The sequence below is a fragment of the Coturnix japonica genome, chromosome Z (genome assembly GCF_054131305.1).
Source record: "Coturnix japonica strain WE chromosome Z, WE-NBRP24, whole genome shotgun sequence".
Taxonomy (NCBI): domain Eukaryota; kingdom Metazoa; phylum Chordata; class Aves; order Galliformes; family Phasianidae; genus Coturnix; species Coturnix japonica.
Window position 1 is genome coordinate 37,519,534 of NC_140702.1, and position 15,732 is coordinate 37,535,265.

General features: G+C 43.6%; 1 protein-coding gene across 9 annotated transcripts in view; it reads right to left on the reverse strand.

Moving 5' to 3' along the window:
• Positions 1–15,358, reverse strand: part of LOC107306234 (TLE family member 4, transcriptional corepressor) — a 101,417-nt gene extending 86,059 nt beyond the window's left edge. For 4 of the 9 annotated variants that reach the window (XM_085529913.1, XM_085529908.1, XM_085529912.1 and 1 more), the window contains exons 1-4: positions 14,539–15,326; positions 14,249–14,346; positions 13,615–13,678; positions 12,207–12,251 (exon numbers count right to left, since the gene is read on the reverse strand). In XM_085529913.1, the coding sequence (XP_085386039.1) occupies positions 12,207–12,251; positions 13,615–13,678; positions 14,249–14,346; positions 14,539–14,583 (252 nt within the window). In that variant the 5' untranslated portion in view covers positions 14,584–15,326. Of the gene's footprint in view, positions 1–9,994; positions 10,091–12,206; positions 12,252–13,614; positions 13,679–14,248; positions 14,347–14,538 lie in introns of those variants that run through there. The other 5 variants (XM_085529911.1, XM_085529909.1, XM_015849189.3 and 2 more) reach the window with 4 other exon arrangements.
• Between the last annotated feature and the right edge of the window lie 374 nt (positions 15,359–15,732).

A 15,732-nucleotide genomic window follows, 5' to 3' on the forward strand; every position in this document is an offset into this window, starting at 1 on the left:
AGACACAAGTCTCCTTAGTAGACAGTAAAGGAGCTGAAATAAGATGAATTTAGGATGTTGCCTTGTTCAACTTTTTTTTATGCTTTTTATTAATATTGATTGTTTTTATTATTATTGGACTCTTTTTTGTTGCTTAAGAAAAATATGCTGTGCTCAGGCTTTGAAGGAAAGTTTAGGTTCCACTCTCCTAAAGACGATTCTGAGCTGACGCTACCCAGTGAGAGCAGCATGTTGTGACAGCGCTACTCGAGGTGTCACAGCCTTCAAACAGTGCAAGATTTAACACACACCCACAACCTCAACATTACTCTGTGAGCTGCACTCAGTATGTGTTGGATCTCTTTGACTCCACAATGAATTGCTCAGCTCATCCCTAACACTGCAAGCTCCCTCCTACCCTTATCCTGCTGGCCCTACAGCCTGGTGGCGCAAAGGCACCCACAGCAGTTCTCCACTGCCTTAGCAGACAGTGATCAAAAAGGATGTCCCGAGGTCCCACAGGCAGCCTCTAACAGTGCAAATCAGAAACTCAGAACTTCACAATCCCCAGACCCTGGCAGCTGAATCATAGCTACCTGGGAGCTTTGTGCTTTGCATCTTATTAACATTAAGAGGTATTTCCTCTATCTACAGACTTGCAACCTCTCCAGGTTAAAGATACCTCATGATCCTTAATACAGCACATACTTACAGCTCCATTTTTTCCTTGAAAATGTGTGAATTAAGATTATTCCAAGATTCTCACACACACAAAAAAAAGCATGCAAAAAAATACCCCTTTTGAAGAAAAATGGACTTCAAGGTAGGAAACAGAGCTGAGTAAATTGCATCCAAATAAAGGATAAGATATCATGCCTTCTAAGTGTATGAAATTATAAGTTTATTTGGTTAGAGGTATATTTGGGAAAAAAAATAAATAGTTGCATGCGCCAAGAAGCTGGACATCTGTTTATTCAAAGTAAAGTCTTACATACTAGAGATAGGGCTTGAAAATATGTAATAATAAGTGATGCCACTTTGCATAGCATCTTGTAAACGTGTTTTTAAACTCCTCTTCAGCGGAAACCCACAACCTCAGAAAAAAAAAAAGAAAACATGTACGCTCGTGGGGACTCTGCTCTTCTACAGTTCTGTGGTGCTCTCTATCTACTAATTTATCTACAATTGTTACCCTCAGTTAAATTAGGTTTTAAAAGAATCTTAGACATGAACACTTCCCCAGAAACTTCCAGAGTGCCATAGGCATAGTACTGTAAGACTTTTCTTATGGTGTCAACAAGGAACGTATCATGAGCATTTTGGTGTCACCAGTATGCAGAGATAAACCAGGGAAAGCTGCAAGAGGGAAACAGATAAACGCCTTCTACAGATGCACAGAAAATGACTTTCTCCTGTTACCCCCATCAAAGACACAATATCAGTTTTGCACCACTTAACACCCATCTTCACTAACTGACTTAAACCAAGAATCTATCTGTGACTTTCTTTTAAAGAGTAACATCTCCATATTAATGCATGGACAAATATACAGCAAATTACTCCAACATAAAAGTTCTCTGATGTTCAGAGAAGTCAGTACTTCTTCCACAATTACTGCTCTAGAGCAACAAATAAAAAGAACCTATTCAATTCCTGGATTTTATTTATTTATTTTGTTTAGAGGGACACTGAGAGAAAAAGCACACAGTTCAATCACAGAAGCTAAGAACTAATGAGAGACACTGTAAATAAACAACCTGTTCACAGTGCAATAGCTTTCTGCAATTAGGACAGAAAGCCAACTGGTTAAACCCATTGTAAGAAGAAATTACCTACTCTTTGGTAATACACTGACATAAACATATAAAGCCTAATTTATGTACAAAGCCTTCCCATCTTTCTTATGCCATTCACACTATGGGCTGATATTTTCAGAGGTGTCTACTTTGTACCAAGTCACATGCTTTATGAGATTACAAAGAGTAGACAGTAGTGGTGTTGTAGTTGACTCTTTCGCATATCAGCACAGTGCCATCTTTCAAAGGGGTTACTGTGAAGCTGGATGGTTGTCATACAGAGTGAATGGTACTGCAGGGAAGTACAGGACGTGAGAAGAAAACATTAACTAATTTCCTCCAATCACTCCCTGTTCTTTGCCTCCTCATTCAAATGAAAGAGGTTTGGTCAGCATTGTCCATGCTGATTTTCTTCTCCAGATGCTATCACAGAACCAGCTCCCCCCATTTCCAAGCTCTATCTCAAAATATAGTTAATATAGGAGCAGGCAAGAGAACAACTCTTGCCATCTCCAGTGTTTTCTTCTGGTGGTCCCTGAGGCATAAGGACAAAGAAAAACCCACCGCAGCTAAGGCACTACTGGACCTCATTACAAAGCTGACATAGATTTGGAAGAAGTCCTTCTCCCTCAACAGCAAATATGTATTTATTCAATATTCTGTTATTCTCTAGAGCTTCTCATCTAATAATGGAAGACAGTAAATTAAATCTTACATCACTCCTGTCATGTAAATATCACCACCATTTCAGAGAGGAGAAACGTTCAGAGATTTTCACAAAGGGATGCAGACTGTGAGTTCAGTCTGAGAAACCACAGCCGTTAATTTGTCACACACTTTCTATTAAACGGCCTCTTTTCCCAGATCCAAGAGAGTCCAGCCCAGAGGCAGGCACTTAAAATTACCCACAGCAGGAAACAGAACACCTATCAATGTTGGCTTTCCACTCTAGATACAAAGAACCTCATTGAGCTTGAGCACTGAACTTGCATCTCACCCTGCAGCTGCCGTGAAAACACAGCAGATCCTCATGCCCTTCCTAATGCCAAAACCACAGCATAACTTGGATCATCTCTTGGAGTTAAATGACCTCACAGAGCCCACACTGGGTTCTCAGCTGCCTGGCAGCTATCTGATAGTCCTCCAACCCCAGTAAGATCTCACAGGTTAGACAGGAAACCAGTCAGAGACGCCACAGGGGCCTCTTACAGAAACCCAGCCCTGCACAGCCCTTGGCAAGGCACCTTCCATAAAAACATGGATGAACACTGCGAAGTCCACATCTGACCCTTCCCCAGGCCATGAAGAGTTTCATGGCAGCTATTTTGGTATGTTTAGATGCACCACTGTGTTTTCAAAATTAATCAAGGAAACATTTTAGCCGTGAAATACAGCTGCTATTTCCTTACTCATCCCTGAGAAAGGAGAGAAATGGCAAAAAGTAGATGCCCAAGATAAACGTTAAGATCACTCCCTTTTCTCCACGGTTTTAAAAGCTACATTTTTAATTGTCAATTCACGTGTTAGCTGGATATCTAAATAACATCCTTCTGGAAGTCCTGCAAGCTGCCTACATCATAAGAAATGAGAAACAGTAAGTTCAGTCTCTGCTGCTGAGAAGCCAAGGGTAGCAAGAAAGAAAATAAGTAACCAAAATGTTGCCATTGTTTCAAACAATGCATTTTAAACAATGCCACCAAGTTAACAAAACAAATGATGGCATCACCCACAGAACCCCTGTGGAGAAGTACACGCAAGAGGTCCCAAAGCTCTATTCACTACCCTGCAAGCTCCTTCCTGCTACCAAGGGAAAGCTGAGGCCACGTCATCGGAAAGCACGGGAACCTCCAGCTGCCTGCTCCCCTGGCAGGAGCATATAATCCCACCAGCACCTCAGCTGAGCTTAGGCCACATGTAGGACCCTACTGTATCCTAACTCTGTGATGTGGGGCCTGAACTCTGAAAATACATGAGGAAATAGGTCCTTTCGCTTTCAGATCCACCCCTCAAAAATATCAATACGTCACCATACACACTGCGATGTAAGTCCCTCCAATGTACCACCATCAGCTTTATCAAGCTCTCTGTACAGATGAATGCACATCTATCATGGGCAGCTCCATCCCAAAGCCATCAGTGCTCCTTCTGAAGTACATCACGACAAGAGACTCATGGTTTCTGCCTCTGCAAACTCCCCAAGCCATCAAGAGGAGCCAGGCACGTAGGAACAAATACAAGAGAAGCTTACTGTATTTGAGATAGAAGAAAGAACAGCATTTTTAAAAACCAAATGCTTTCAGTGATCATCTACAACGTGCACTAAGCATACAACATGAGCCAAACAAAATTGACTGGCAGGGCCTATTAGTATGCAGACTCTTTATAGCATGAAAGGGACAGATTTTGATTTTTGCTCAACTGTGAGATGCTCTGCTGAGGATTTAAAGCAAACATGAGAAAAAAGAAAAGCACACATTCTCACTGCCAATGTTCCACATCCCAAACATAATAGTGAAAGGTTTTTCCTCCTTTGAAGAAGTTGAATCTCATCCAGCAAATGACAGAAACCTCTGGCAGTATAAGATTCTGTGGAGAAATCATTTAAGCAGACCAAAAGAAGGAGGCCAAGTTAGAAGACCTCCACTCAAAACAACATTGCGTCCTGTGATCCCTCTCCTTTAAACACTGATGGGGAAATCACCATAAGCATGCTTGTGGCATCATGGTATATAATACTAAAAAAAATAAATAAATACATTAAAAAGCAATTCTAAATTATGTACACGTGTATCTCTTTTACTTTACATTACTTTTCCTTAGTAGAGTACACTTTCAGGAATAAAAAAATTACAACAATAACTACAAGTTGCATCAGATGTCCAGCTCCCTGTGTGTGGATATATTAGGAAGTTTTACTGTGAATATTAGGAAGTTTTACTTTTTACTAGACAGAAACTATTATAGAAGAACACCGGAGAAAAAAAAAATAAGAAACATGAGCCAAGTATAGTTTGGCAGCTTAAAATTAGAAGGGAAATAAAAGAACCCTAAATTTATTATTTATCTCAAGATAAGTTTCAGCCAATCTTGTGATTTTCTGGGGATTGGCATGATTTAATATTTAGAGTTAGCAATAGAGCATACCATACAAATACATAACCATAAAGAGACCAATTCAAGTTTACTGTGGGGACTATAACTTTGACTGGCCTGACATCTGCACATTTAAACATCTCAGCCATAACATCACAGTGTTCAATGCCAGAACATTACGTACCTGTCATAGGCTAGTAAAAATGATTCTCTAAGTCTAAATCCTATCTACACAGGCAAGAAAGAACTACGTACAGTTCTAGTCACCATTTGTGAAATATTTTTATTATATTTTAAAAATACTAAAAAAGTTACAGGCACCTTCTCTTGACACAGTGCCAGCATGCCTCCCACCATGCTTAACTACTACATTTATGTCACCACTGTGATAAAGAACATCAAGGAAAAAAATTCATGTAAATACTACTTCAAAAAAACAGTAGAACATGTGAAATCATCATCTTGAATCAAGAAAAAACCTGTAAAAATACACATGCGAACAGAGACACCAACAGGCACTCTTAGAAACACCTAATATTTTTACATTTTAAAATAAGGATTACTTCCACATTCAAACCTTACATTTATTTCATAGAATTGGGTTTCTGGAGTATGGATAGATGCAGCTCCAAGTACATCGTCACCTGTTACTTAACATAAGCATCAGTTTATACTTCCGAGTTTCACATTATCATATTTGCTCTGTTCCCTTTGTGTCTTGTGGGTAAATAGGTTTTCTGAAAATCAGTGCAACAGATGTGCTCAATCTGCAGACAGCAGCAGAAGTGACTTCTGTAACAATTATAACTCCTCTGTTCAATAGCTGGCACATGTCTGTGATAGACTTGGTGCTCCATCCTATTCTCACAAATTCCTGCAAATGGTAGGCTGCCTCTTCTCATAAAAAGAAAATACAAGTAAGGCCAAACTGGTAACTCTCAATATAGATGTTGTTATCTGTAAAAATAAAAAAAATTCTGTTCCTTCACATGTGCTATAATAGATCTGCGGGTATCCCCCTCACTGTACCCTGAAGAGAAAAAGCAGAATCTCTGCCCTGAGGAGCTTCCAGGCACAATTATTTCACATTCTTGAACCTTTACGTGAGAAGTTATTTATTTCAGTTGCAGAACCAAGCAGCCAAACATTTTCAAGCTAGATTTACAGTCGCCTCTGCAGCCTTAATTCTACTTTCCTAATGTCTATTTTGTGCAGTGAAAGAGGTCCTCTAGGAAAAGCGGTAATGAGATCAGTGAGTGTATAACCAAGATCCGCAGCACGTTGCAGACACACAATGGGGCAGGATTAAACTAACACACACACTGTAAAGCTTGGGCATCCTAGTACCCACACTTTGAAACCTCTCTGCTAATTAGTGTTGTTTTTTTTTTTTCTCCGATGTTTAACAACCTCGGCACTTTTTTTTTTTTTTTTTTTTTTACCCCTGAAAGGAAGGCAAATCTCATTGTACAGTATGCTGCAAACGCAATTACACATGAAAAGGTGACATTGCTCCTCACTCCTCTAGCTTTGGCTGCTCAGCACAAGCCTCGCAGTGTAGCTGTGCCTGAAGCTGCATTAGCTGCCCAAGAGCAAGATGCCCCCCATCATCCTCCTCCTCCGCAGCACCTTGCCTCTGTCCCCACACTGGTGTAGACCAGGTGACTCCCACCACAACAGCATCCCTGAATGCAAACAGTACAGGTGACAGTTTCTTGAAAGGGAAACAAACAAGAAGGCCGCAGATTTCTGTCACAATTTTTGATATCACAAAAGTGAGGCAACCCTACCCACAGGGCCACCTTTGCCCCCCCCCCAGTAATTACAAGTGTGCCTATAAACTAACTGCCAGAGAGGCAGCATTGCAGCAGTTAGCATCTTTCAAAGGCAGATAAATGCTTTTATGTTTAAGCAAATGTGAGTATAGCCCTTTGCTAGGAAAAACAGAATGTATGACTTAAAAGTTTGCTCGGCATGATTTGTGCTACTTCCCATGTCTTAGGCATCTGCCTGAATTTCCAAAACAAATGGGTGACATTTTCCATTCGTTATGAATGGCAAAATGAGGATGAAATGCAGGTTCTCATACTAATATATATTATTCTGCAATTGAAAGGAGCAAGATTACTTCAACAGCACAGAGAAGCGTAAACAGCAAACTGTGTAATCAACAGGGCCTCTCCACAGAAAGGTTGTCCAACATCCATGTCAGGAAAAAAAACCACCCTGTTTAAGAACTGAGCTTTTAATACAAAGCAGAAGGTTTCTGGTTTAACTGCAGAACAGCATGTTTTCTAAGTTTTCATAAGCTTGTAAGCTGTTCTACTGGCTTCAGTGGTTAAATAACCTAAAACTTGGACAAACAAGCCTCAGTAGTCAAACTGATTTGACAACCAGCATTTATTTATTTTTTTTTAAATATATATATTTTGTGACTTTGATAAAAAAGCCACCTGCTTTTCTCTTCCTCCTTAATAGTCCTGGGTGAGCTGCAGTCTTCAGAATTTCACTTCTAATCTCTCTTATTTTGAAGTTTTCCAGTTCAGTTCTGATTATCCACCGCCTGTATCTCTATTAAATCTTCCATACCATTTATAATACAGAACAAATTCAGCCAGTAAAATTTTAGCTGGCTTTCCAGCTATTCTTCAAACAGAAGACAAAGTGCCTTCAGCTGCAGCCTGTGTTAGAAAAATATGGTTTGCACATGTATGTGCACACACATCCACGTCAAGCTTCACCCACTGCTAATGAAACAAAGAGTGCTTTTCTGTTACACACACAGCACATACACAAACCAATTCCCTGTGATGTATGTGTTTTATGGCCACAAAGATGAAAAATGGTCAAAACTCAGCCCTAAATTAAACAAATTGATTCCCATCTTTACCCTTTTACCAAAATAATTTACTAAGGCTTAAGAAGCGAGCAGACTCAAGGCTGGGATGTCGTAGAGCCCATATATTAACTCAGTCGGCAATAAATCTCCCCTTACTCTCCAAGCTCCATACTATTTCTTAAATAGCTGACTATAAAGCCCCAACCTAATTAAAAACAGCTTTCTCGGCAACAGTGGCCTTGATTTCACTTATTTACACATTAACTGCAGCATCCGTTTGGCCAATCCAGTCTATTCCCCATACCACGCAGGGCCTTTTATCTGCCCTGGACAGCATTTTCTCCAGCAGATGAAGTAGATGCCGATTGATTTGCTGTCGAGCATGGTAAATTAATAGCAACAAATTGCTGAGGGCCCCATCTCACTGCTCCACCATGCTTCGGCAGTTTTGCTTTATTTGCTCCATGATGGGCAGCAGTCAGGCCTCTTCAAGTCAATTTCTTCTTAACAACCTGCAATACTTTTCAATGGTGAAAATAGAGCCGTTCCTTGTAAGTCAGAAATCAATATCCTATTGCCCTTAGAAAATGCTAAACAAGCAGTATTGGCAATCCACTTGGTACTAGAGGGTATCAGATATAATGCAAATCCATACTGCTTCCCTCCTCATAGTTATTACAGTTTGCTAAAAGGTTCCTAATGCCATTTATCATCATTTACCATCGACTACTGCAGCTATGATTATGATATCCTATCAGCCCAGTAGAGCCCTTTCATTTCTATCCAATTAATATTTTAGCAGCACTCAAATGGTTGTTGCCCAAGTCTTCTAATAAAATTTACATGGATTGAACTGAAATGGTGTGGGGCTTTTTTTTTTTTTTCATTACTGTGATCTTAAGAAATAATTTCATTTATTTTTTAACACATGGTTACTTAAGAGAGCTGAATTTTTCTCCAAAAATGCTGAAATCCATCATGCCAGCATGTGAATTAGTTCAAAAGACAGAGGCCTGACCAAAAAAAGAGAGAATCAGCATTTATATACTGCTGCCTCTAAACACAGAATGGAAATAAGAGAATGCCGTATTCTGCTTATGCCTTCCATCAGCCTCATTCACAAATATCTGCTGTCTGGAGCCAAATACAGACACTTATTTTAAGCGATAATTACAATTCTCAATTAAAACCTTCAGATAGCATGTTTGATTACAGCAATTTAAATAAACTGTTTACCATAACATTAAAACAGCCTAATTTCAGAAATTAAACCAAATGACCACCAACAAGTAGCAACATTGCATTTGGAACACAGAACAGTATGTCAAGTATTCATTCATAAACCATTCACTGAGCCTCAAAAAAGAAAAAAGAAAAAAAAAAAAAAAAAAGCAACTTTGTGGGAAATGGATTTCTTCAGATCACACTCACACATTCTCCTTTATTCTAACACTGAAATTTACAACCACAGGGAAGTATCTGTTCATACTGCCATCCAAAATCCCCAACCTACTGTCTTTTTTTTTTTTTTTTTGGGGGGGGGGGGGGGGGGGGGGGGAATATGAGTCTGTTTTGAAGCTCTGTTGATCCTAGTAGAGAATATAAAAAAATTAGCTTAATGTTTTAGGCTACAATACAACATGTCACAACACACCCCACACTTGTCTTTAAAACAATAAATAAATAAATAAATAAATAGATACAAATGACTAATTCTACCAGTCTAATGCTATTTACTCAGTTACCAAAATTTAAATTAATTATGTTCTCAAACATAATTGTTAAAAATTGGTGACATTATGCAGGCTTAATTAAGATTAAATCCAATTTACTAAATGTACTTTAATTGGTACTAATTACATTAGCTTTCCTTTCAGAATGACAAATTCCCCATAGGTTTCACTTTAATAGTCTTCTATCAAAATCAACACAGGATGACTGATGATGAGCATCATACGAGGGGTGGGAATGCAATGCTCTCCCCCTCCTCCCTTGCCTGGCATGCACACACACTATCGCCATGCTCCACGTTTATCCTTTTATCAATTTGCTAAGTCACAGAGTCATGACTCCATCACAGTCATAATTTTCTGTTCCAGTGAAAAATTTCTCTAAAAATAAATACTCTGTGGCTGGGAGCAGCCAAGAAGAACAGAAGCTTTAACAGAAAAATACACAAAGGTTTCAAATACCAGGGCCACCAATTACTAGGGTACTTCCAAGGACTCCAGGGAGTCCTGCTCTTGAACCCTTTGAGAAGCAAATCTAGTAAGTGAATAAGCCTAACCTGATCTGGAGAACTCAGAACTCGGCCCAATTATGCCGAAGGCAACTTCACCGCATTATTGCCTGCTTTCCATTACAAGGGCATCCAGCAGTACATCTGGAAAAGAACCTAAGAGGAACCAAGGCTGTCTGCCCAGAAAAACAAATAAAGACAGATATGCCTCTGTGCTAAAGTGAAAAAACATATATATATATATATATATATATATAAAAATATATAAAATAAGTAGGTGGTTTGCAGGGCTGTGTGTATGATTGAATTTAGAAAGCTGGGGGGAAAAAGAGGGATAGAAGGGGAAAAAAAAAAAAGAAGGAAAAAAAAAATGAATCGCTCAATTTCAGGCAAGGAAAATTCAAAGATCTGTGAGGAAGAAAAGGGAATTTAAAGTGGAAGACTTAAAAAAAAGATTCGCACACATCAAATGAAACAATCAACTCCCTGTATACACAAAATTGGGCTCCAACACCACCATCACAAAGCAAAATGGGAAATACGTTGCAGTTGCTGTAGCAAGAGCAAAAAGGGAAAGAAAACACTGTGGGAAGAGCAGAGGAGACATGGAACATACAAACGAGTATCAGATTTAGGAATGATAGCAAGCGAGTTTTTAGCCAGTTGATTTGAATCAACATCTGACAAAATATTTAAGTGTTTTGCATGAGAGTAGAATACTTGAACTACTAATTCGAATAGACTGAGCAGTACTGGAAAAAGCTGCTTAATTAAAATGTGGATCCTTTGTCATCCTCATTTTTAGCTGAAGCTACGGATTTAATTTTTTTCAGAATATCATTGACATCTCCATTGCCATAATCATTCACAATTTCTGAAGTAAAGCATTTAGAAATCAAAAATTAAAATTGGTTTTAAGAGAGTTTCCTCTACTTAAATAACAAACTAATTACACATTTGCCATGCAAGCCAGTACTGTCCGACACCATTCTGCACAGTTAGTTGAAGTCTACATACAACTAATTGCTGTAAAAACAGAGCACCCAGAAATATAAACAAGTCAAACTGCAAGAGCTGCTTTCAAACCAAGTAAGAATACACCACGTAGGTGGCCTGTAGAGTCCCTGTACCGGGTGAATTGCTCTTGTGCATGACACCACCTCTGCTTTTCAGACAGGACCCAGGAAGCTCAGCTGTTCAGTCACCCCATATCATCACCCAGCCCCAGATGCAAGCCAGGCATTGTAACCACGCTCCACAAGTCCACACAAGGCTTCCAAAGCTCTACAGCACCAAAGGCAAACCACTCCAAGGACAGAGAACAGTCTCCGTTCATACTAGTCCACCATCTAAATGGCCTTTATCAGCACAGGTAGTACTGGAGTGCTAGCGGGACACAAAATACAACATAAAAAAACATCTGACTTCAGTTTGTTCTCAGTGAGATAAAGGAATCCTATTTCCACAACCCAGAGAAGTTCCATGTCAACTACTTTGAACAGGAACACACATAAGCTGTTTACTTCTGTTGTTCACCCTTTCCAGCAACACGGGTGAACTGCTCAACTGCTTACTAAAATGAGTTGTCAGTATTAAACTCCACCGTATTAAAAGTTCTCTCGCTGGAAAAGAGGTCAGATGCTTAATTCATTCTCCTCCAGAGAAGGTTAAAAACACACATTACTGAATAAGAAATTCTGATTTACACTGCCATGCTCCACACCAGTAATCTCCTGCTAATCTCAGCCTAAGTGCTAGACTTCAAGGCACAGAACCAAGCAAAATATCACCCTTCTGGAAAGCTCCTTTACCCTTTCGTGTTTGATGCGCTGAGACACTTGCTTTTTGACAAGGGTCCAGACAGGCAACCTGAGGGAGACATCAACATGGCTGCACATTGATTACAGCTGTAGCTCCAGCTTAAAACAGCCACAGTTAACTGAGAACGAGCCCTTTCCATACCCAAACACACATTCCTTGACACCCAACATGAGTTCACAATGCAGCTATTACTCCAAAAACATGGCCCCAGCAGCACAAGGCTAGGGTGACACAGGGCTGCACCCGCTTCTACCCCTGCACACACATGTTCCATACAGACAAACGTAGGGGGGGGGATCTTGGCCAGCAAGGAGCACAGAAAATTTGCTGCACACTTCAGCATGCAATTAAGGTAACTCGCACATAACAGACATCTGGTTTAAGGCTGATGGGAGAAATTACAGTGAGCATTCTTACACAAAGCAAAATATTTACCTACCTGTTTATGCATTTCTATATTCAGCCCATACGACATCTCATAATACTAAGAAAGAAGAAAACGACTCTGTTAGACCTCACAATTTTTAACAACCATTCCAAAATTTGCTCTGGCTCAGACATTATCCATACAAAGACAGAGACCCAAAAACGCTTACTGGCCAGGAGAGCTACTAGAATTTGACAGTATTTTGCAGTCGCCCATTCTTTTCGCTTTATCTGTCTCACTTCTTGGCAAATCTACAAAGGATGGCAATAGTACAAGCAAAAAAGGACAACAACAACAACAACAAAAAAAATCACAAGAAGTAATCACAGCCAGAGTTACAGATTAGAAGCAGAAAAGCACACAGAAAACGCTCAAGATTTTATTCCCTACTACACTTGAAAGATGCAAAAAAAAAAAAAAAAAAAAAAGCCTGAAGTGCCGGAAGCCAGACAGACGTATAAATCAGCAGCAACTCACAGAACGGTTATTCAATATTTTAAATTAAAAACACAAAAAAGCTATGACTGGATGGCAGGGATGAAAAGAAGGCAGGAGCACATCGGCCAGAGAGTCAGGCAGACATGCTGCTTCAACATCCCCCATTACAGGGAGCAGGGTCAGCGTGCAGCTCAGTGCCACACCATCCCCAGAACTTAAGCAAATCAGGTATGAAAAAGACAAACGCAAGCCTTAACATATGCCTGCACTTCTGGTTAAGAATTTTTCAAGGTTGTTTACTCTTTTTTGTGGATACTGGAGTGTTATTTGTCAGGCACACAGAGAAAGCAGCTAATCCTTTGTAGATGTATAAGGTAGTGGGCAGCACAGGCTCCTCAGAGTCACCACAATCCATCATGCAATTATGTGCAGGGAGACATTTTTCTGCGCACCTCACTTGGCCACGCAGCCCACACAGCCCTCGAAGAAACCCCTCGTACTCAGAGCCCCGCCATTCCTAGTTCAGCAGAGCAATGCACAGCAGCACAGGAACAACAGCTCTCCTAAGGAAGGAGGCTTTGGGGCCACAGACATACCTGCCCAATTCTGAACACAGCACATAAGAAAAAAAAAAAAAAAAATAATAAGTGTTACCCCAGAGCACTTTATGGCAGCAACGGAAAACCAGCAGGAAAAACCACATCGTCTCCATAAGCACTGCTGGAGTTGCAAGGAACGCGCCAGCATGCTGAGGACACAACCCCCGCTGTTCAGGACATTAAGCGGCAGATTTTGCATAGATCACGGCTACTGCAAACAAGTTACAAACCCTGAACTAAGAATTGGCAGTGGGAACACGGAAGCAGCCCTACAGCAGCAGCACTCGCTGTCATCTTCCCTGCTTGCCTCCAGCAACCTGAGTGCATCTCGGTCTCAGCACACCGCACTCACAGACGCTCTAACTGCTCTGCAGCTCACTTACCATGACATAATGCCGTTGCATCTCTGTCTTCTCGCTGGCCAGCTTCTCACATTCTAGCTTTAAACTGTGCAAGACACAAGAAAAGCATGGGTGCTTCGTCACGGCAATCAATACCCCCCAACACTCGAGGTCCCCCCTTCCCAGCACTCCATCACGTGCAGACAGAGGTGCGTCCAGGCTCCTGCCCGGGGTTCCGGGGGGAGATGCATTTTTCCTCCTTCTGGAGGGACTGTGGAACACCCTCCTCACTCCCGGACGAAAAGCAGACAGCTGGACGGCAGAGTACAGCACACTGTTTGACACTACGGCACTAAGCCTGAGGAGCCACGGAACAAACCCGAGGTTTGGTTTGGGAAGTTTTTGTTTCCACGAGTTTTAGAAACACCTCCCGCTTCACTCAGAGCAAATGTACATCCACGTTCAGAGGACACAAAAGTTGTTGCGCTTCCGTCGGGGGCTTTATGTTACCGGTGCCAGAAAGACAGTGAGCTGCTGCGGGGCAGCGCGGGGCACGGGCAACTCCGGGGCAGAGCGAGAGGGGCAGGGCCCGGCCGCCCCCCGCCCTCCCTGAGCAGGCACACACGAGGGACAGCAATAGCACGGCCTCCCCGGGGAAGGCGCCGGGCAGCGTTACCTGTGGTACTGCGCCTGCAGGAACTGGAACTCCTCCTTAATCCGATCGCAGGACTCGGAGATGGTGAATTTAAAGGGCTGCGCTGGCTGGTGCGGAGCCTGCAAGCAAGCGACACGGTCGTTCCGCCGCCCCTCGGTCGCTCCGCGCCCCCTCACCCCGCGCACTCCGACACGGCCTCGAGGGTTTGGGGCGAGCGGGGGTGCCGCCCAGAGGGACCCCGAGAGGGCCGCGCGGGGCAGCAACTCGGGGCGGCGGCGGCGGACAACAATAAGAAAATGGCTCCAACTCACCGGGTGCCGGGTCTGCGGGTACATCTTGCTCAAGTCGCGGATCATCCACGCCGCTTCGGGGGGCGCTGGCGGCCGCGCTCAGGGCTCGGCGCTGGGGCGCGGCGACAGGAAGGGGCGCCCCGGTCCCGCCGCCCCGGGGCTGGCGGGGCACCCCGGGCGGTAGCGGCAGCGAGGCGCGGCAGCGGCGTCCCCGGGGCCCGGGGGCCGCTGCCACATCCCCCGATGGCGGGCGGCGCCGAGCGGCTTCTCCCTGAGCACCGCCGCTTCGAGCGCTCCGGCGAGAGAGGAGGAGCACGAAGAGGAGGAGAAGGAGGAGGGCAGGGAGACACCCTGGGCCGGGGGCGCTGCGCTGAAGGTCCCCGTCCGCAGTTCTCCGCCTCCCGCAAACTTTTAGGGCCGGCGGCGGGGTAGCGGCGCCGGGCGGGGCGGCGCTGCCGCGGGGCCGAAGTGCGGGGACCACTCCTGCCCGCTACCGCATCACGAGGCTCCGCTCGAGTGGGTCGCTCAAAAACAACATAAAAAAATTTTTAAATATATTTTAAAAAAAAGAGAAAAAAATTAAAAAATCAAAAAGAGGGAGAGAGGACGAAGAGGGTACGGTCCGCGCTGTTTTATTTGTATTTTGCTTTCTCGTTCTCCTCCGCCTGTCCAAACTCCGGGAAGCGGTAGCAGCGGGTTCGGAGCGCCGGGCGGCGCGGCGCGGCGCGGCTCGGCCCGCCTAGCCCTGCCCTGCCCTGCCCTGTCCAGCCCAGCCCTGCCCCGCGCCCAGCGCAACCGCTCCGCGCCGCTCCCACCGCACGCTCTGCCGAGGTGACTCCTTAGACCAAATTTAGCAGCGCCTCGTCATTAACATTCTGATACATATTCACAGCGGCCGGAAGGCCGCCGCCCGCGGGGCACCCTGGGAGCCGTAGTCCTCCCGGGAGGCGGCCTCCCCGCCCTTCGCGCGCGCCTCCGCCCGGCGGACTTCCCCTCCCGTCGGGCACCGCGGCGCTTCCCGCCCTCCTCGCGCGCCCCTCGGCTCGTTCTGCCCACGAAGGGCGTCGCCGGCGACCAATCAGCGTCGCCCTGGCGTTAATCGCTGTTCTGTATTAATGCCCATCATTTCGCCGCTGACAAATGAGCACAGGGGCCTGGAGAGGGAGGGCGGATGGGGGGGAGAGGGGGAGAGGGTGGTCCCCACGTGGGAGCCTG